A 23,438-nucleotide genomic window follows, 5' to 3' on the forward strand; every position below is an offset into this window, starting at 1 on the left:
TTATTGTGTTTTGTTTCTCTTCTGCTAGATGAACTTTCATTTTTGCATATTTGCATTTCCACTCTACTGTTCTCTGTTGTTTTTATCATGAGACTTGCCTTTATTAGATGCCTGTTTTTCTATTCTGCCTATTATTTTTACTCTATAGGACAAAAATGTTGTTTTTCATAATTCTCATTTCTCTTTAGAACATGTTGGGAACAGCATGTTGTGTTTCCATGTTCTCCTCACATTCCACAGGATCCTCTGGCTCATCAGGTGTGGCATTATTTTCCTTTGTTTTGTATCATTTTGCCATGGATGGCTGAATTCATTTACTAGCTCTGAAGGTCATGTTTCCTTCTGTAGTTAATGTGTTCCCTATTAATTTATCTGCTTATGTTGAAGATCTTTGAATTTTCTTTTTCCTGAGATCTTTGGTAATTTCAGTCTCTCCCCATCTTTCCTCTCTCTCCTAATTCTTCCCTATTCTTTTTCTGACTCTGTCCCTTTTGATGTTTGTTTGGAGGCTGTATTTCAGACTGTTTCAACCTCCTCTCAGGTGGGCAATTTACAGTTTACCAGTCTTCATCTCTGCCTCAAGTGACTTTTGGGTAATTGGAATTAGTCCCAGTTGGAACTGCTCTTTCCCTTAGGCTTAGTGGAGTATTCATAGTGCCACCTTTATATAGATGGCCTGTCCTGGTGTCTTTTCACACTACTTCTGTTCCTTAGGTCTCTGACCTGATGGGCTCTTCAGAGAGCTGCCCCATTGATGCTAAGGGGCTGTCCACCTAGTGCCATCAAATAAGAGCTTTGTTCTACTGATATTGTTGTGAACATTGTCTATTTGTTGTGGCCTCAGCAAACTTCTACAGTCTGAAAGTGGGTCTCCATGCCAATGAAAAAAGAGAGGAAGGACTGGGGGAGGGGTTTGTTGTAAGTCTGTGTGTTTTTTGAGTTCACTATTGCAGCCCTGCTGTTAGCATAGGAGGTCCGGAAGAGGAACTAAATGAGCTCTGGGTCACTGATCATCAATTCTGTTTTTTTTTTTTTTTTTAGGTTTTTGCAAGGCAAATTGCCTTAAGTGGCTTGCCCAAGGCCACACAGCTAGGTAATTATTGTGTCTGAGACCAGATTTGAACCCAGGTACTCCTGACTCCAAGGCTGGTGCTTTATCCACTACACCACCTAGATGCCCTGTTTTTTTTTTTTTTAACTTTCTTTTGAATACTGGTTGTCTTAGATTTCAGAGATGGCTGAAGTTGCTCTAGGCACATAATTTCTGGAGAAGTTTGAAAGCCCACCAGGATCTGAGAAAATTGTTAATGCTACCTAGTAGGGAGTCTTAGCTGAAGGAGGAGGAATTGACTTCTAGTATAAGACCATGCAAAGAACTTACTCATCTATAGTAAGCCTTGAGTTTAGCATCTATATTAGTTGTTTGGGTGGCTTTGGGAGCATATGCTATCCACCAGATAATGAAAAAAAAAACAAAGGAGTGACCTGCACATATATTTGTGTTTATACATATTCCTTTTGTAACACACTGGTCTCATCCACTGGTATATATATATATATATATATATATATATATATATATATATATATATATATCCATATATCATGCACCACACACCTAAGGACTCACCTGTCTTTATCCATCACACAAAAGGAGAAGGGGAAGCTGGCAGCAATCTTTTCAAACTCTTCCTGGGAAATATATCCATCTTGATCATGATCATAGTTCTTGAAAACAGACTGGAAGAAAGAATAAGAAAAGGGAATTTTCTGATAATTCTCAAAGAGTCATTGATGATATTTTTCCAGACCACTGGCCAGGAGAAGTCAGATGAAAGCCTCTTAATTCCGAAGTAACTTCCTCCTTAATCATCAACAAAGTAGATGTGCAGGTCACTCCTTTGTTTTTTTTTTTTTCATTATCGGGTGGAGAGCATATGCTCCCAGTGCCACCCAAGCAAGTAATATATATATATATATATATATATATATATATATATATATATATATATATATATATATATGTATGTATTCTAACCTCTGGCTCACTATAGATGAGTAAGTTCTCTTCTTCCCTCCCATATTAGCCCACTAGGGGATCCCTCCTACCATAGAACTCCAAGAGCATTTTCTGTCCTTACTGATTGGTTCTTTTCATTCAAGGTTTCATAGTGAAAGTTTTTGGGGTGGAAGAATGGGTTCCATCCATTCATCCATCCATCTATCTTTTGCAACTTTTTTGGAAGGAAGGGGCTATGTCTTGCTTTTATATCAACCTTGAAACTAGAGGTAAACAATCCCAAACACTGTATCATTTAGCAACTACCATTTATTAAATACACACTATATACAAGATATTGTTCAAAATGGTCAAATTTATATTTTCCTCACTTAATGTCTTTTTTGCCCTCCTTTATTATTTGTCACCTCACCCCACCCCACCCAGAGGGAAAAAAATCCTCAAATAAATAATAACTCTTGAGATATGTGGGAAGATTTCCTTGTCTGGATTTGTTAATCTGAGGTGCATCTATCTTGGTGCAGATACATCTCTCTCTGCACTCAGGGGCAATAGAATACTGAGTGAACTGTTACGAGACATAGTTCTTGAGGTTTAGAGTCACTTCCTCTGTTCATTCTCATGGCTAGTTCTGCTGATGGCTCTTTATCTATTATGAGGAAAGTGCTGTTATGATTTCAAGCTCTCTCCTATAGAATCTCTTATCAGAACATTAGCAAGGAGTAATAAAGACTGGTTTGAGTTTCCTAACCCTTCTATTCAATTTTTTAAAAATCGGGCAACCTAACAAAGAGGGAAATAGCCCAAGACATGAGAGAAACAGAACAGAGGTGTATTGACTGTAATTTAAAACTTAAAAAATGTAAATTTATTTTTTTTCTTTCCTCCACTCCTCTCCTTTCCTAGAGATTGCTACCATTAGGCACAGATATGCATATATTATCTTTTTCATTATACTATGTTATGGAAATGCTTGTTTTATTTCATAAACTCATTCCACCACATCTCTTTTTCCCTCCTCTCCAAGGTCAGACAGTTTCCCATGACTTGCTTCAGGATTTCCTCTGTAGGAATGACTTGTTCTGTAGGAGTAGATTTGTACTTACATCCACCATCCTCTGCACGTGTTTGCTGATGGTCTTTGGATCAGGTTTGGGAGATATCCCCGATGCCCAGTCTACTACAACTGGAGGCTTTGAAGGTGTGAGAGGCTGAAGTAAAACATCCAGAGAGAATACTATTTGTCCATTATCAGATAAAGTTGTACATATGAGTTCTTCCCATCATTGCTCCACCAACCCTGGCCCTATGCACAGACTGATAGCAATTCATAGTTAGCTTGTAATTATCCACAATGTGAGAGTATGGTACAGAAATTGCTCAATTATTGCCCATTTTTGTATAGTCCAGGAGCTAAGATTATCTTTTGCTTTTCTATTTTAAATTTTGTTGTATTTAAAAAGGTGAAGCATTTAGGTAGTGTAGTAGATGGAGTACTGAGTTCAAATCCAGTCCCAGATATTTATTAGTTGTGTGGTCCTGAGCAAGCTGGTTAAACCAAATTGCCTCCACCAAATAAATTAACAAACAAATAAATAAATAAATGTGGAAACCAGTCTTAGTTCTTGGAAGTACCAAAAATAGTAGGGAGGGTCAGACTGAGACTTTAAATCAGAATTTGGGAACCTATGGCATAGATAGCAGTACAGAGAATATAAAAATCTAATGTAGACTAAGGGCCAAACATTATTTGGATAATAAGGTGGAATTTAAAAGAATAATGGCCTTGGAATCAGAACTTTGGGTTAGAATTTTAGATTTTCTATTTACTGTATAACCTTAAACAACTCAATTAACTTTTCTTGACTTCATATTTTTTTATATGTGCAAAATGGGGATAACTAACTTTTCCTTAACTAAGGAAAAGAAGGGGGACTGCCTGGCCTGTGATTTCATTAGTATAGGTAATTCTTGGATGTAGAAACTCCCTTATAAATGCAAGCTGGCACTTTCTTTGCAATTCACCATTTTAGAGAATTGTCTAGTGCACTGACATGTTAAAAGACTTGTCCAAGGTCACACAGTCAGCATGAACACAGATCTTTCTTGTTTTGAGGCTAGATCATTATCTGTTGTTTTCATTGTGAGAAAAGTGTTTTATATATATTATTCAAATTTCAGCCTTTCTCCTGTTGACTCTTTGATCAGAGCCATCAAAAAGGAATAGTAAGGACTGGTCTGGGTTTCCTAACCCTGCTGTTCAATGTTTTAAAAACTGGGAAACATTAACAAAGAGAGAAAGAGTCCAAGGCAGGAGAGGAATAGATTCTAATTTAAAATTTAAAAACATGTAAATTTATTTTCTCTTCCCTTCCCCCCCAGATGGCTGCTACCATTAGACATGAATATATTATCTTTTTGGATATATATCATCTTTTTAAAAATTATACTGTGTTATGGAAATTCTTGTTTGATTCCATAAATTAAAAAAAATTATTGAAAAACAAAAACAAAAAAATCTTAAAAAATGTTTCTTTTTCCCTTTCTTTTATTCTTTTCCCTGCTGTGAGATGGCTACCATTAGACACAAATACATACATACATACATACATACATATATATATATCTTCTTTTTCTTAAACTTTGTTATATAACTGCTTATTTTAATCCATAAATTAAAAATTAAAATTAAAAAACCCTTTAATATTAAAAGACCCAAATTCAGAAAAACCGAAAAACAAAATCAAACAGGGAAAACATCCCTTTAAGTATCCTACTGGCAGGGTATTCCAACAACTTGCATATTTTGAGATGTGAGATACTGAAGGTGGCTTTTTCTTAAGTAGACATCCTCTTTCCATCCATCAGGATTAATGGACTCAATCTCTGTTTACACAGAGAACATGAAAGTCCTCACTTCAAGGTAGTTAGTTCAGACTTCACATGGCCTTCCCCACTTACATCAATTGGTTTTTGCTTAAGACCCTTTTCAAAGGAATGAGACCCAATCTTACCATCACAGGAAGCTCCTTCCACATAACAGTTATCTCACAAGGATTCAATAGACTTGTTAAACTGAACTGCATTAGCATAAAAAGTCTGGTCTTTACAATGACTGCTCTAAGATCGACCTATATTGCATGAATACACATTAATAGGAACGGAAGAGTCAGTAAATGAAAAATTCTTACTGGAGCTTTGTGATTTCTTGGTTCTCGGGCATATGAAAGCTCATAGATTTCATCTTCAGTATAGTAGAGATCCAAGGATAACTGCAGATTAAACAGTCAGGTTAGCTTGTCAGATACTCCTTTGGTCTTTTTTCCTAATTTAGATTTGACAGAACTTATCTGTTCTTAGTCTACTCTCCCTTATGGGGTTTGCTGGCACAGTGCAGTAGATGTTTAACAACTATGATTATATGGGATATGATCCAATCGGGGGTGTTCATTCATCCAAGTAAATAGTTGTTTGGAATAATTGAGCACCATCCCCAGTAGGTGAGATCAACACGAGATCATCTTTTGCATATTGGGAACTTAAACTTTTAGGAGTTTATAAATAGCAATATGTTCATTCTCACTCTGGGCAGTGTGTCAGATTTGGTTTGGGTCGTAGAGAATATTGAGTCCAATCTTAAAGAAAAGGAAAGTGGCAGAGCAAAGATGCCCACCCTGAGGTTTTTTTTCCCTACTATAATCTTAAAATACATAGCAAGAAGAGGATCTTTAAAGCATCTCTGCTTTTATAGATGAAGCAGAGAGATTATGACTGCCCAAAGTCAAACAGGGAGCAGAGGTGGTTTTTGAACTCAGGTCCTTTGACTTCATTAGATTGTAAATTCTTTAAAGGCAGACCCTGTCTTTTGTTTCCTTCTGTGTCCCTGGTCTTTATCATAGTGCCTGGTGTTTGATAAATGTTTATTGATTGACTCCTAACCTGGAGTTCTTTCTATTTCCCCAAGTTGAGGAGGCTATGATGATCACTATCATTTTAAAATTAAAGAAATGAAAGTACAGAGTTTAATTCATTTCAGAATTATAAGGACCATTTGTGCTTATTCAGTCATTTTAGAAGTATCTGACTCTTTCTGACCCCATAAATGGTAAAGATAATAGAATGATTTGCTATTTCCTTCTCCTGCTCATTATACAGATAAGGAAACTGAGGTAGTGTTAAGTGTCTTTCTGAGGATCACACATCTAATAAGAGCCTTAGGTAAAATTTGATCTTAGGTCCTCCTAACTGCAGGCTTATCACCTTGCTCTCTATCTCCTAACTGCTTCTGCACAATGAATTAATAGTAGAGAAGGTATTTTAGATCTCAGGTCTTGCAGAGAGAATCTTGTCCTCATCTCTTTCTAACTACTGGCACCCTCTCTCCAAAAACTACTTTGCATTCATATATATATACATCTTCTCTCCCCCTGATGAAATTTAAGCTCCTTGAGATATCAGAGACAGTTTCTTATCTGCATTATCTCCTCTGTTAGGACACAGAATTTGGCACAATAGTTATTGACTAACTGAATAGATCACAATGCCATTCTCTGTCCTGGTTTGTCTCCGGGCTGTTTCCTAAGGTTCTTTTGTTACATGGCCTGGAGTCAGAAAGACCTGAGTCCAAACCTGGCCTCAGACACTTACTAACCCATCTGTCTCAGTTTTCTCATCTGTATAATGGGAAAAACAGCAAACCTTGGTTGGAGTGAGAATAAAATGAGGTAATATTTATCAAATGCTTTTCAAACTTTATAGAGCTCTAAAACTACTATCCCGTGATTATTGTAATGATGATGATTGGGAAGCTTTACCGTCAGTAAGTGCACCAAGTCCTTATTGGCTTCCAGGGGTGGTGCCACCTCCTGAAGTTGGACCAGTTCATTGATGTGGTTGTAGAGAGCCAGCAGCTTGTGGAAATTCACCTTCCTGTCTTCCAGGTAGTCAGGCATTGCCTCATGCAGTGAGATCAGGTCCTTGAGGTGTACACCTAGGATGGGAATCTTGAAATGGGTGCACTCCCCATAGGCTCTCCGGTAGTTGTCATAATTTCTACAGGAGGACAGTAGCTCAGTCATTTCATTGAGTACCTAGGGAAATATGAACATCAAAATCTGTTCAGATCAAGTGAATGGGGGAGAGGGACAACTTATTTTTTAAGGTCACCTTGATTATAGCAAGTATTTACAATTTTTTTTCCTAATGCTAATCCACAGGATGAGGGCAAGAGGAAGAAGTAACCCAACATAAACACTGAGGTCTCTATGTTTTAGAAAGGAAGTATATATGCATGCTGTGATGGATAGAGCACTGGACTTGGGAGTCAGGAAGATTTGAGTTCAAATTCTGATTCAGACATTACTGTGTGACCCTAAGCAAGTCACTTAATTTCCCTTAGTCTCAGTTTCTTCACCTGTAAAAAGGGATTAATAATAGTATCTATCTCACAGGGTACTAGGAAGGATCAAAGGAGATAATAATAATAATAATAATAATAATAATAATAATAATACATGTTACAAACCTTCAAGAGATTTCATCCCTTCCTCCCTTCTCTCTTCTCTTCCCTCCTCCTTCCCTTCTTTCCTTTTCTTCCTTTCCTTCTTTCTTCCCTCCCTTCTTTCTTTTCTTCTTCCCTTTCTTCCTCACTTCCTTTCTTCCTTCTTTCCTTCCTCTCTTCTTCCTTTCCTCCTTCTTTCTTTCTATTTCCCCTTTCTTCCTACCTCCCTTCTTCCCTCTCTCCCTTCTTTCTTACTTTCCTTCTTTTCTATCACATCACTTTTTTCTAGAGCAGACCTTCCTCAGTCCCTCCAGCTGCTACTACCTTTTTTTTTTCTGAGATTACCTATGATTTAGTCTATAAATATATTGTATATCCAGGGGCATTTGAATGGTGTTGCCTTTTTTGAATGAATGCATGCACACATATATATTGCATTTTTTCAGGTTGGGGAAGACTTAGGTGTTTTGGGGGGATAGTCGTGAAGAGGCCATTATATAAGATGATATTTAATAAGGAGGAAGGGAATGAGGGAAATGAAAAGATGAGATGTGAGCTCTTTTAAGGCAGAAACCTTGTTTTTAATCTTTCTTAGAAATCTGGCATTTAGCACAATATCTAGCTAAAGTAAGTCCCTAATATATTCAAGCCTATTTAATAGGGGTCTTTTTTGCTCTTCAGGGCTGACATGGCAAACCAAGTTTATCATAAATGGAAGAAAGTTCTACACAATATTCTATCCTGAGCTTTCCGCCAAGCACCCATGGAGTAAAGACGGTAACACTGACCTTAATAATCTCATGGGGAACATAGGAACTTGTCTCCTTCAACCTGGAGATGGAGCTGTGACACAATCCTCCGATCACGGCCATCAAAGTGTTAAAGTTCTGCAGCTGATGGAGTTTCTGTATTATAACCCCAATAGAACAAGTGGCAGTTAACAGCACGTATCTATCCATCACCCAGTGTGAAAAGAACCTGCCTCCCCCTTTCCCTCTAACTCCCACTATTTGTTGCCACAAATTATTTTTACACAAAATGGATGACTAAGAATCCATTTGCAAACTCCTCTGTTTTTCCCTCCTCAAATCTCATTTGAGATTCTGGATTATGGAACCAAAAACATATTTATAAATTGTATGCTGGTATTTTCAATGGCTGCTGACTTTGAGGGGTCAATCAGCTCAGACTTGCTATTCTTAATGACTATTAAAACCCCTAACAGTATAGCTCAATTAGACTCAAATTGGAACTCTTCCTAGGGAGAAACCCAGTTGGACAGGAAACAATCTCTTTTCTTAAATGTCCCCTACTCCCAGCCTACAAATGCATATACTTATTAAACCTATCAGGTAAGATACTTGAAAATAACTATGACATTTTAAAAAAAAATCTATAAATCCCCAGCAACATGGCAAGTAAAGAATCACCTCAAGCCAGGAGACCAGATTTCCATCATTGATAGCTCCTGGCTATGTGACCCTAGGAAGTCCATTAATGCTCTAGACAATTATCTAAGACTGCAAGTTGTAGGTCTAGGTGCCAATGGACATTCTGGAAGTTTCCTAACCCATTGAAATCATAGGCAAGCACCTAGTACAGCATCTGGAGCATAGCAGGCCTTCAACAAAGGCTTACTGTATTGGATTTATTGAACAAAAATGAACAGTTTCAAGGCCCTGAAATAAACCAGGTCTATCTTTATCTTCCTAAAGAGATCAGAAGGACATGAATTCAGGAGCTGGAAGGAACAAAAAATACCTTCAAAGAAAGGAGTGGAGAGGAGCCTCAAGGCTGATACACATATTTTGAAAAAATGAACTATTTTGAAAAAAAACAACCATTGGCTAAAAATTGTCTTAAGCCTTGTCCTGAGAATTGAGGCAGATTATTCACAACATAGCACAGAGGACTTGCTTAGGCAGGAGTATAGCATTCATTTCTAAGGTTCTATTGAATAGGTTAAGGTTCATTAGCATCAAAATAGTCATCAAAGTGGCAGCTAGGTGGAGTTATGGATAGAACACCAGACTTAGAAGCAGGAAGAATAGAGTTCAAATCCAAATTTGAACACTCATTAGCTACTTGACCCAAGGCAAGTGGAAACTCATTTCAGTTTCCTCATCTGTAAATGAACTAGAGAAGGAAATGGCCAACCACTCTAGTATCTTTACCAAGAAAATCCCAAATAAAATCAAAGTCTTGGAACTTTATAAGTTTTACTGATGCTGTTTGCTTTTCACAACATATCTATTTCCCAATTTCCCTGCCCTAAACCCTTGGAACCAAGGGAAACAATGAAGCAAAACCAACCCATAGAAAACCTGCATTTTAATGCATCAATAATTTTCAGCATCCCTAACTAAGAAGAAAGTATACTTCATCTTATTTTTGTGATACTTCTTTGTGAAGATAATATCCACTCTTCCTTGCCTCTTTGTCCTTAAACTTCCAAGGAAAGTACATCTTAGGAGAAGACTAAGAGACTGGTCATCTCAGAGACCAAGGTCAAGGATTTGAATTGTTACTCACCTGTGCCACCTTAATGAACTTGATGAAGACTTCAGCCCGGAGTTGTGGTGTGGGGCGGCTGAGCACCATCAGTTGTACCCATTGGGAGATGCCATTACATAAGGCAATGGACCGTTCCATGGTGGGATTCTCTTTCACACAGCTATTCACAATGTAATTTTGATAATCGGAGAACTGACAAGAGAAATAGAGGAATCAGGAAGACTGCTCTAGTTTGGTAAATTGTGTTGCATTTGATGCCTGGGAGGCCAGAATCTACCAATCATCAGATTTATGGAATGTTTTATTGTGAGGAAAGACCTTTCCCTCACCAAGGACATGGGAGGCAGGGTCAGTAATGCACTTATCATTTCCCCAATTAAAAGGTGAGGTTCAAAGAAGTTATACAACTTGCCTAAAGTCACATAAGTGACTAATATGAGTCATAAAAGTCAGTAAGAGGCAAAGCTGGTACTCAGTTCCAGGACTGATTCCAAGTCCTTTGCACTTTCCGGTATCCAGCTAAGTGGTATAGGGCATAGAGTATTGGATTTGGAGCCAGATACTTGAGCTCAAATCCTGACTCAGATGCCTAATAGTAATTGTGTAACCCTGTGCAAGTCACTTGACCTCTTTCAATCACAGTTTCTCATCTAGAAAATAGGGATCACAATAGTTTTAGCATCACAGGATTGTTGTGAGGATCAAATAAGATACAATATATGAAGAGTCTTTTATAAACCTTATTGAACTATGTATATACTAATTATTATTATTATTATTTCCATTATGTGCCATTGGAACAAAAACCCACTTTACTTTGATTCCAAGTTCATAATAATAGCTCTTTCATGTAGAGTTTTAAATGTTTACAATGACTTTTCCTCACACCAACACTCTGAAGTATTAGCATTATTATCCCTAGCAAGTAAGGAAAGGTGAGGCTCAAATGATCCTAGTCACACAGTTATTAAGTGTCTGGTGGACTAAAACCCAGGTCTCTGATTCTAAATTCACTGTGCTTACCTGTTCCCTGACTCTCCCACTTCTTACCACTATGTGATGTAACTATACATCCCATAGAGCTAGAGAATTACAAAATCTCATCAGGAAGGGACCTAAGAAGCCATTCAGTATTCAGTCCATTTTATAACTGAGCAAGAATCTATTCTGAAAATCATCCAGATTTGAGATGATTATCAATACTGTGAATATAAGCTAAGCAAAGGGTAACATTTCCCCCTCCTGGTTCCCCCAATTATTAGTGTTTCCTGAAATTGAGCCCTCTCTCTCTCTCTCTCTCTCTCTCTCTCTCTCTCTCTCTCTCTCTCTCTCTCTCTCCCCCGTTTCTCTATCTTTGTCTCTGTCTCTCTTCATCTTTTTCTTTCTCTCCTTCGCTTCTCTATTTTCCTCTCCTTTTTCTAATGTATATATTAGCAATTCATATATATTCTATATATCTTTTCTATATATCTATAAATATGTTTTTAAACTTATCTGTATACATCTGTATTCCCCTCCTCCAGTATAACTATCCGAGTTTTAGGAAACTTTCCTTTTTATCTTTGTAACTCTAATGTCTAGCACAGTGATTGATACATAGTAAGTAAGTACTTAATAATTGTTTGCTGAATCATAGTGAGTTTGATACAATGCAGTAAATTAGAAAAGGTTGTGGATTTGGGATTCAGCAACACCAGGTTTTAAATCTTGCCTCATACACTTAGTAGAGTTTTAAGTAAGCCACATAACTTCTATGCTTCATTTTCCCCATTTATAAAATTGTGTGTGTGTGTGTGTGTGTGTGTGTGTGTGTGTGTTTAGCAAGGTGGGGGGTGGACTCAATGGTCTCTAAGGTCCTTCAGGTTCTAAAACAGTGATTCTATCATCCTATAATTATTTACCTGCTTGAAAACAAATGTTGCATTAAGTATTTGCTGCCTAATTGTAAATCCCATATATATATGTATATATATATATATATATATATATATATATATATATTCTATTTCCTTTTCCCTCTTAATGAGGGAAATATTTTAACATTTTAAAAAGAAAATAGTAAATGTCATTATCTATTATTAACAAGAGGATAGTGCATATGACCTCTTGTATTCTTTCTCCATCCGATCTTATAGATCAGGTGAATTATAAAAAATTATCTAGATAAAACACAGATGGTTTAGAGAAATCTGCTCTGTCATAAAAAAAGTTGAATCTTGAGGGCAAGGACTGGCTTTTTATTCTCATTTTAAACATTTTTCTTTGTACACCCAATTCCAGTCACATAATAGGAGCTTAATAAATGTTTGTTGAAGGAACGAATGAAAAGCAGTTGGAATATGCCAAGGAAAATGCCAACTTAGAGTTGTCACTTTTGCAATGCTTTCTTACTTCCCCCACAATTTATCTGGCCACTGTCATCAAATGTAGCTTCAGTAGGTCTGATTAGGAAGGCACTGCCAGTTCAGATTCCAGGGGTGATAAACTACCCTTTTCAGTTCCCCTCTAATGTGACTGGTTGGAGGGCCTGCACCCTGCTGGCAGGTGTCATTGGCAGATGTTGTCGGTTGCCATTTGTTTGAGGCAGTTCCTTCTGTTTGAAGGCAGGGGGTGGGTGAATGAAGGGGTCAGGATATGGGGGAGTGACACTCTGTAGTTTGGTGATTTACCAGGTGGGTATGGGGCCAGAGGTTCTTGATGAAGGAAGCTGCCTGGCAGTGAGGTTTCTTTTGTCCTGCTGTGATTGCAGCAGGGATGTTCATGTTCTGAGGAGAGGAAAAGACCTTCCTTAAGCTGCCCAACCATTTCCAGTGACAACACAGAACCTATTAGGTCTTTCAGCTTTAAGTGCAGATATTTTCCCATTGCACCAGGCTGTTTGCCTGAGTAACAAACACTTTTACAATGTGGTGTAAAGGAAGGGAAAGTGGAGTAGGAACCCAAGAACCTGTTCAAATTCTGACTTACAGCCTATTCTGATCTAGTCATTTTACCTTTTCTGAACCTGAGTTTTCTTACAGATAAAATAGGATGAGGAAGGATGTTGGACTAGATAAATTCTGGGGTCCCTTCTAGGTTTAAATTCATGATTCTTGGATCCCTCATATCTTATAAGCACCACAAAGTATTGGGTAGTGGCAAGGTTTGGAGGGTAGACAGTTTGGCTGACAGTAAGTCACTGAGCAAAATTGAAAAGAGAAACCTGCTGCCATGTTGGGATCTAGAAAGCTAAGGAGGGATTGAGTCAAGGTCATAGAGGTAGGTGGCATGGCAGTGACAGATACATCATCTAAATCTTTGTGATATATTTTTGAAGAGGACACCTTGACTACTGTGCCAAGATGCAGGAATTCTTTAGGATTAGAGGTATCTTAATCTAATGTTAATATTTAAGTTTTGAAGAAGACCACCTTTTCAGGGAGGTGATACCATGACAAGCATGTGAATCAGATTTGAGTTGAGGGGGTGCTATGTTAAGCCATTAACCTCACTTTCTCCTCCAGAGCCATCTGGGTCTGGTGACCAGATATGAATCAGGATGACTGGAGATGGTTCTGGATGTGAGGCAATCAGGATGAAGTGACTTGCTCAAGATCACAGAGCTAATAAGAGTCAAGTGTCTGAGGCAGGATTTCAAACTCCTGTCCTCCTGACTCCAAGGTCAGTGCTCTATCCACTGTACCACCCAGCTGCCCTCCAAGATCATCTAGTACATTTTTCAGACTATGAACCTGAGGCCCAGGGAGGTTACATAATTTGTCCAAGTTCACACAGATTCTAACTGCGAGCATCAGGATTCGAATCTAGGTCCTAGAGAACAGGATTCTTTTCACTTTACCTTGAGTGAATGGCAACATGTATATGCACCCATCCCTTGTTCCTTGTTGGTTTATGTCCTGCTCCCTCTTCTTGAGTCCCAGCATTGCACAGATCCCAAATCTCAATTATGTGTTTTTCTTAGAAGTCCCAAAGCATTCACCAGAGTCCCAGAAACATACCGATATCCTTCGGAAGGATTTAAATTCAAGGTAAGTAAGGTGCTCAGACAGCTCTCCTGGTTCCAGATGGTCAAAGAGAAGTGAGACTTTCCGTTTTTTGCTGGTATTGGGCTTTATCCTTTGAGTAAGCTTCCTAGACCAGTCTCTAGCATTGCTTTTGTTGCATGAGTTTAAGACGGATAGGCAGAAAGAGACAGGAGGAAATGAAGAGAGAGAGAGAAAAAGTCAGAAAATGAAGAAAGGAAAACAGAGAGAGAGAGAGAGAGACAGACAGACAGACAGACAGAGTCAGAGAGAGACAGACAGAAACAGAGAGATAGAGACAGGAGATTGTGAGAGGAGAAAGACAGGGACAGGAGGAAATGGAGAGAGAGAGAGAGAGAAAAAGACAGGTAGTATTGGAGAGAGAAAGTCAGGAGAAAGATAAAGATAGGAGGAAAGAAGGGAGAGGAAAGAGAAATAAATCAAAGTTACTTTTTTCAAAAATATTAACATTTTCCACAAGAATATAGATAATATTTATTTGGATAAAATAATTTACCATCAAATTTACCCAAATCAGTTTTTTTTTAAGATGACTGTAGGGTAAAATGAATTTATTTCAAGCTAATGGAAGAGCCTAATCATAGGCACTAGTCACAGTTTCAACTTCCTATTACTAGATCTTTTGTCTAAGTATGTCGTATTATCTGCTCTTCTTGCTCCTCCAAAGCACTCCACATAATAATGAATGACTTTTATGGCAACGGATCTGCTTTTGAACCTTAAATGTAACGGCTAGGTGTACAGAGATAAGAACAATGAGGTAGCATCTTTACCTGACTTTCTTTTTTCTTGGAAAGAAAAAAATCCCCATTCACAGGTACAGTATTTCCAAAAAATTTCATTAATGAAACACTTTAAAAATTGTAATAGATTGATAAAACTCGAATGCTAGTATAAAGTATAGAATAATCCCAACCCCCCCTAAAAAGTAGGAAGAAAACAATTCCTAATGAAAACTTGGTACACATATTTTTGATAAATACAGAATTTTCTAACATTTTTTTTAGGTTTTTGCAAGGCAAATGGGGTTAAGTGGCTTGCCCAAGGCCACACAGCTAGGTAATTATTAAGTGTCTGAGACCAGATTTGAACCCAGGTACTCCTGACTCCAGGGCTGGTGCTTTATCCACTGCACCACCTAGCTGCCTCATCTAACATTTTTAAAGGAAAGTATTGTGAACATCAGCATTTTCTTTGAGCATCTCTATACCCATCACATGGAATGATAGTGTTCTTAGTTACTTAGCTGTCTTTAGTAAATATGCAGAGAACTGCTTTAGCATTTCATATAGTGATGTGGAAATTCCTTTGAATTTCTTAGGACTATCAAGGATTTTAGATTGACTCAGTTGTTCAGTTCTTTCAGTCATGTCTGACTCTCTATGACCCCATTTTGGGGTTTTCTTGGTAAAGATACTGGAGTGGTTTGCCAGTTTCTTTTCGAACTCATTGTACAGCTGAGAAACTGAGGCAAACAGGGTTAAATTACTTGTCCAGAGTCACACAGTAACTATCTGAGGCCAGATTTGATCTCAGGAAAATGAGTCTTTCTGATTCCAAGTATAATGGTCTATTCATTGCACCTAGCTGCCCATTCATTCTTATTTACTCTTCCTCTTACTTGGTCATAGTGTGTATTCTATTCTTTTAGTGCTACTTTTCCACTCTGTATAATTTCATAAATTTTTGCAGACATTTTTATATTACTATACTTTTTATTACTTAGAGTTGCAAAGGATCTCATTGACCAGTTTCTTAAATTTACAGATGAGAACCTGAGATGTAGAGAGATTAGATAATTTGCCCAAAGTCATAAGGCAAAGTTTAGCACAGTATTTGAATCTGGTCCAGTGTCTCCAAATCCTGCACTTATCCAACTGTAATATGTTATTATTGATTTTTAAATGATACTATTTCATTACATTAATGTATCATGGCCCTTCTTCAATTGTTGGAAATTTAGGTCACTTTCTTGCAATTGTTAATAATTTGGCTATGAAGATCTTTGAAAAGATAGCTTTAAAAAATCAGAAGATATTTGCTACAATGAAATTATCTAGTCAGATTAATTATTTTTTACCTTGTTCTATGTATTGTCAAATTTTCCCTCCAAAACAATTCTGTAAATGTACTTTCTGACAAGCAGAAGGTGCTTGTTCTACCACAACCATTCCTACACTGAATTTCATTACTCTATATTATTTTCTTACCTTTGGTTGGGTGGGAACTTGCTACTTAAAGTTGTGTTAATTTGCATCTCATTAATTTTTCAAGAAATTTTTAAGAATTTGTATTTTTACTTTTGGAAATTGTCTATTCTCATTCTTTGACCATATTTATCTATTATAGAATGAGTATTAACTTTGCAAAATTTTAATAGTTCCTTATATATTTTAGATGCCAAGTTTTAAATCAATTACATTTGCCATAAATGTTTTCCCCAATCTATTTTTCCTTGATTACATTTTCAATTTTTTATTTTAATGTAGTCAAACATACCTATGTTGTCCCTAATAATTATTTCTCTTTGTTAAATTTAAAAAGGTATTTTCTTCTCATAATTCATATAAGTACATTATTCCTCTGTTTTACATTCTTCATTTAAAATATTTTTTGGCTTTTGCAAGACAATGGGGTTAAATGACTTGCCCAAAGTCACACAGCTAAATAATTATTAAGTATCTGAGGCCACATTTGAACTCAGGTCTTCCTGACTCCAGGACTCATCCTCTATCCAATGCAGCAATCCAGCTGCCCCCATTCTTCATTTTTTAGTATTTGTTTTTATGTTTGCGTATCTTCTGGGTAGAATTCATTGTGTTATATGGTGTGAGATATGGGGTTGAATCAATTTCCATCGAATTGCTATCCAAGTTCCTCAAGTACATTTGCTAAATAATGAAACATTTCTCCAATTTTTATTTCCTAAAATTACATCAAACACTAATCTTCTGTTTACATTTGCTTGAAAGTCTACTATTTTGACTTATATCTTTTTTTTGGTTCAGTACCAGATAGTTTTATAAATGAGTATTTTTGTAATATGTTTTAAGTTCTGTGGATATAAGATCATTTTCTTTATCCCTTTCCTCTCCTCTACCCCTTCCTCTACAAGATTTACCTTAATATTCTTGCCAATTTGTTTTTTCATATACATTTTACTATGATTTTATTTCTTCCACAAATAAACCATTTGTTGTGTTTTTTGCTCAGTGTTCTTTCCACTATCCCATTTTTTTAGGGCAGTCAACTACCCCTAAACAGGACTATTAATATCCATATTGTGGAAAAAGATTTATTCTGCTTTGTCCTAGGGGAGAGAACTAGGAGTAATGGGTAAAACTGTAGAAAAACATTTTTTCGTGTTGTAAGGGAAAAGTTTCTAATAATGATTTTTAGTTCCTTTCCAATTCTTAATATTCTGGGAATGTCAGTGTTCACCAACATGTTGCACTTTAATTACACATGATATACTCCTCTGGGGTGGAGCCAGTGGTTCAGTGAATAGAGTGCTGGGTTTAGAGTCAGGAAGACCTGAGTTCAAATCTAGTTTCAGACACTTAGTATTTGTATGACCTGGAACAAGTCACTTAACCTCTACTTGCCTTAATTAACTAGAGAAGGAAATAGTAAACTGCTCCATTATTTTTGGCAGGAAAAGTTCATGGACAGCATTGGTCTACAGGGTCTCAAAGAATTGAACATGACTGAATAATAACAAAAAAGGGTAATGAGGAAATAATTTCTTTTTTTCCCCCCACAGGGTTTGAAAACAGGAAAGATACTCAATTTCCTAGGATGGACTAGTCAGACCTGCAGATGAGCAACCTATGGGGGATAGATCTGAAGGCCTCTGGTTTATTCCTCTAGATTGAGAATTCTAGGTTTCTGATAGTTACATAAATATCACTAGTTCTGGATCCAAACTTAGAAGACCTGTGCTCAAATCTCATCTCATCTGCTTATTTCCTGTATGACCTTGGTCCAATCATTTTATTTTTTGGAGCCTTAGTGGATGAAGGGATTGAACCAGACAACCCTTAGGGTCCCCAGGTTCTTTCCAGGAATAAAACTAAATCTATGGCCCTATGATGTGTTATATCAAATAAGTTAAATCACTGGGTGTGGCAAACAGTAGACGGCGAATCAGTGTTCCTCATCCCTCATTGCCTCATCAAATTTTTAACTAGCTCTTTCCACATGATAGACAATGCTGTTTCCATAATCACTGCTATCATGGTCATGAAAACTGAAATTTATAAATCATATTTTATATTTTTCAAAAAAGATTCATATATTATCATAATTTGAATCTCATAACAAACCATAAAGTAGATATTATATTTATTATACCCATTCTATGGATAATCAAACTGATACTCAAAAAGGTTATATAGTTGCCCATGGCTATACTTTTTATATTAATATCTATGATTTTTATTAAATATTATTATTTATATTAATAGCCATAAAAAGTTCATATCTCTCAGTCTACCTTTTAAAAAAAAAACAAGTAGAATCACTTTTGATCTTTGGACAAGGGAGTCTACAGTTCCAGTATATTATTCTTCTTTGCCTCCTGGTTAAAGAATCAGGCTTTTCCAAAAGAGAGAACTTTTTTCATAAAGTAATGTGAGTCATCCTGACAGACAGGTGGGCTTCTTTGAACAAGTTAGCTCCCAGTAGTTAGTAGCAGTTGCTGCTACTGTGGCAGCTTCTCTATGACTGTTACAGAAGCAACATGACTTTGAAAGGTTACTCCAAACCTGGACACTCACATTTGAGTTGTATCAATTAGGCGGCAGTGTAACTCCTCACCGTTAGCTTTCACCAATTCCTGAAACTCCTCCATAGTGTTTGTCAAGCTGGTATCCAATTTAAACATGACCCAGAATTCCGTTATCCAATATCTACAAGGAGGAGATTAAAAAACAGTGAGTTCAAAGTTTAAGGAAGAAAGAACTTTTCCCCTTTGGTGGATTCCCCAAAATGATGGTAGCAGGTTTGTGCATTAATAAAGAGGCCTTAAAGGGAAAAAAAGGTAGAGTCTGGTTTTTATCCATTTTTTTAGTTTTAGTAGCTGAAAAAAAATTGCTGTCACTGACATCCACTTGGCTCAATGCATAATAGCACATGAAATTCAGATGAATGTGTGTTAAAATTGAAGAGATCCTTCATCATCTCTTGACACTTCCACTTATATTTTATGTCAAACAGTTATAAGAGGATTCAAGAATGAATTTACATACTTTCTTGTGGTTAAAAGCAGTTGAGTTAATAAGCTCAGAAAAAAGAAAATTAGTATGGATTTCCAGAGTAAACATTCTGTCATTTACATTCCAACTCTGGGAAAAATATATGCATGGGATGAGAGGGAAAAGGTAGAGGAAAGATTGGGTATCATTGTCTCTCCCATTCCCTGACTTCATTTTTTCCAGTTCTGGAAAAGCATTGACATCAAACAGAAACCTTACCTTACAAAATAGCAGATCTTCAGACAAAGGCCAGGTTTATGCTTGGCCAAAGCATCCTTATATGTACAGACTAGGTTAAGGAAAAAGGAAGCCTCTATTCATCAAATTCACATAAAACCTGTCTTAACCTTGTTGAGAGTTATAAGTCCTTACAAAATACCTTTTCCTAATACTCAAGTACCCGATATTATCATTTCCCTCATCTACTCCTCCTGCCTCTCCATCTTGGAGGAAAAATATTCCCTTTATATCACATATTAGTGATTATTTTCTGTCTAACTTATAGAGTATTATTGTTCACTTGTTTTCTTCATGTATGACTCTTCTTGACACCATTGATACCATTTGGCAAAGATACTGCAATGGTTTTCTATTTTCTTCTGCAGTTCATATTACCTGTGAGGAAACAGGCAAAAAAAGGCAAAAAGGGTGAAGTGACTTGCTTGACAGCTAAAAAATGTCCAAGGTCAGATTTGAACACAAAAAGATGAGTTTTCTTGACTCCAGGCCCAGTGTTCTATCCACTGTGCCATCTAGCTGCCTCTAACTCATAATAGCTTTGCCAAAAAAAGTGTTCTAAATTAAATGAATTACAGGAAAAGTCTGTGGCATTTTCAGATCAAAAGGTCTTTTGAGGCCTTAAATTCTAGTCCCATTGTTTTAGATAAGGAAGTCTCATAGGTTATAGATCTAAAACTCAGAATTCTTCCAGTCTAAGCCCCATCATTTTATAGATGTGGAAACAGAGACCCAAAGAGGTTAAATCACATGTCTGCAGTCCCACGAGTGGCAACAGGGAGTATTTGAATCCATGTCGTTTATCCATCTCATTTTTCTGAAAGTCTACTCTGAAAAGTCTCTGCACTAGAGGATGTGAAAATCATGGAAGAATAAGGAAGGAAAAGATATTGTCCCTTTTTGCAGAGCAGAATATGATAGGGGAAATAAAATAGGTGCATATCAATATTATATAATTAGAGAGGAATAAGGACATGAGGGATAAGAGAAATAGTACGGCATGATGGAGAGGCAAAGTCGGTTAAGGAAATTTTGGATTCAAATCCTGCCTCTGATACATGCTATGTGATCCAGAGGAAAATCACTTGGTCCTCAGCATGTCCTAAACAACTTTCTAAGACATTAAGTTGTAATCTGCACTATTAGAGAGAATCTCCTCCATTCATAGGTCTTGACACCTTCCATCCCCAAGAAAAAGTTCAAAATGTTATGGGAATGTAAATTATTCCATTCTAGAGAGGTGACAGAAGTTTTATGGAGGAAGTAATATTTGATCTGGGCCTTGAAAGACAGTGTTGTACTAGGTGACCCCTAAGGGTCCTCCTAGCTTACATCTAAATCTTATCATAATATAAGGAGAATTTTTTCAAGTTAAGAAGTGGAGTTGGGACAGGGAGGGCAGTGCTCCAGAGAGGGAGTAATGAGAACATCATAATGGAGGCAGAAAAGCACTAGACATGTTTGGATACAGGAAATCAAATTTTATAGGATAGGGAATACAAAAGGGGTAATTGGAAGTTTTGTTAACTTTCAAAATAGCAATCTTACTTTTCACAACTGGGCAGCTAGGTGGTACAATGAACAAGTCTGGAGTCAGGAAAACTCCTTTTCCTAAGTTCAAATCTGATCTCAGACACTCTCTAGCTGACCTTAGTCACTTTTTCCTGTTTGCCTTAGTTTTCTCATCTGTAAAATGAGCTGGAGAAGGAAATGATAATGATATTTGAATATCTTTGCCAAGAAAATCTCAAATGGGTCATGAAGAGTTGGACACAACTAAAAAATCAACTGAACAACAGCAATAATTGGAAATAGGGCTGGAAAAATAAATAGAAACCAGGTGGGAGAGGGAGTTTGGTATACTGGACTAAAAAAAGTCACTGAAGGGTTTAGAGCAGGGAAGTATGGTTAGAATTGTTTTTTAGGGATATTATTCTGGCAGGACTGATATGTGGGGAATTCAGAGAGTATTCTATTGTTTTTTGTCCTTAGTTTTCAAAGAGGATCAATGACATCATGCAGTGATGTCTTGGACTGGTGTATAAATTGGATTTATATAAGGCAGAGTTGCACAAAGTCATCAGGGTCACTTTCTCTTTTAAAGTCATTGAAGTCCTATGGCCAGACTTAAGTCAAAACAACTGATGATTGCCCAGGATATAGTGATGACCTTAGTATCTTCGATGTCTCACCAAGTTCTAAGCATTCTATAGCTCCTGGCTTCATGACCATTAGAACAAACTGTTTTCATCCATCCATTCTGCTGGGGGATATTCTCCTGTCTCCCTGATGAGTTTGAGGCTTGTCAGTTACCCTTAACCTGGTTTAGGTCATCTATTGTGATGGTTTCTTGGGGTGAGGCCATGGTGCATTCTATGAGCTTTTTGGAGTCATAGGTGAGAATTGGGTGAAAGATGGACACCAAAGATAGATAAGCAGCCATGAGAAGGTTGTAGCAAGTCTTCACACTTATCAACTTTGAATATTTCATACACCTGGGTACATAGAAAGGGTAGAAAAAGGCTTGGAGAAGCCAATGGGGAGCCAATGGCAGAGGAGATGGTAAAGCCAGGAGGTTCTCTAAGAGGAGTCAAGCAGGATGGCTAAGGGGAAAAGCAAGGGGTAATGCAACTTTCCACCACATGATGAGAAGTAATGATGGTCTGAACTGTAGTGATGACTGTATTAGTAGAAAAGGAGAGGGATAGCAGATATTCTGGAGGCAAAATTGACAAAAATTCATCAACTGAATGGATATTGAAGGTAAAGAGAGGTGAGCAAAAGACAGGAACTCAAGTATTTTTGGCCCAGATTCTGGAAGCATGGTGATGCCATTAATGAAAACAGGGTGGTCAGAAAGAAGCAACTGGTTTGGGAAAGTGACAAATTGACTCTGGACATATTAAAAGGGAGTCACAGACAGGACATCCAGGTAATGATACCCATGATGTAGGTGGAAATATGGTGAGGAGGAAGGTCAGCTTGACAGATAAACATCTGAATATTATTTGGATAGAGGAGATAATTAAAGCTATAGAACTAGATGAGTTATCAGAGATGTGTATAGAGAGAATATATAAAAGAAATAGGGCTAAAGACAGAATTTTAGGGAAGACATATTAAAGAGTGGGGGGAAGAGAAACACAAAAGATAAACCTTCAGATAAAAAAGGAAAATTCAGAGAGACCACAGTATCATAGAGATCAAAAAAGGAGTTTCAAATAGGTAGCAATGGTTAAGATTCAAAGCTGTTCCTGAAGTTAACAATAAGCAAGAAAAAAAGTGTATCTAGGTGGTGCCTGTAGATAGATTTAGCCTGGAATTAGGAGAACCTGAGTACAAATGTGATTCCAGACACTTGACACTTACTAGCTGTGTGATCTTGCACAAGTCACTTAATCTCGATTTCCTTATGTCTCCCTTCCCGCCAAAAAAAGAGTAAGTGAGAGAAGGTCAATGGATTTGTGATCAAAGAGTAATTGATGGTAACTCTTTAGATATAAGTCAGGGCAATGATGGGGTGGAAACCAAACTGTAAGGAGTTGAATTAATCAAACACCATTTATTAAGTGTTTTTGGACAGGACTGAACATGAAAATGTTCCGGGCACCATGCTAACTTCTAAGTATACAAAATGGCAAAAGATAGTTCCAATCTCCAGATGCTGACAGTTTCAATGGGAGTTGAAGCCTGCCTAGCAGATGGGGAAGCAGATCTAACAGCTAACTCCTCCTGGGTGAAATTTGATAGTGAATAGGAGAGATAGGCTAGTCACTCAAGGGGTTATTAGGGAAGAGGAGCAAAGGAGAGAAGGAAACACATTTATTAAGCATCTAGCATGTACTAATCGATCATTGGGCTAAACAGTT

At 37.2% G+C, this 23,438-nt stretch overlaps 1 protein-coding gene across 1 annotated transcript in view; it reads right to left on the reverse strand.

The window, feature by feature from the left end:
- Positions 1-23,438, reverse strand: part of RASGRP1 (RAS guanyl releasing protein 1) — a 110,468-nt gene that overhangs the window by 17,317 nt on the left and 69,713 nt on the right. Inside the window, exons 4-12 of the mRNA XM_074235075.1 lie at positions 19,552-19,614; positions 18,856-18,987; positions 14,033-14,186; positions 10,053-10,226; positions 8,309-8,425; positions 6,835-7,110; positions 5,212-5,292; positions 3,127-3,231; positions 1,631-1,740 (exon numbers count right to left, since the gene is read on the reverse strand). Coding sequence (XP_074091176.1) covers positions 1,631-1,740; positions 3,127-3,231; positions 5,212-5,292; positions 6,835-7,110; positions 8,309-8,425; positions 10,053-10,226; positions 14,033-14,186; positions 18,856-18,987; positions 19,552-19,614 — 1,212 coding nt within the window. The remainder of the gene's footprint in view (positions 1-1,630; positions 1,741-3,126; positions 3,232-5,211; positions 5,293-6,834; positions 7,111-8,308; positions 8,426-10,052; positions 10,227-14,032; positions 14,187-18,855; positions 18,988-19,551; positions 19,615-23,438) is intronic.

The sequence above is a fragment of the Macrotis lagotis genome, chromosome 4, assembly GCF_037893015.1.
Source record: "Macrotis lagotis isolate mMagLag1 chromosome 4, bilby.v1.9.chrom.fasta, whole genome shotgun sequence".
Taxonomy (NCBI): domain Eukaryota; kingdom Metazoa; phylum Chordata; class Mammalia; order Peramelemorphia; family Peramelidae; genus Macrotis; species Macrotis lagotis.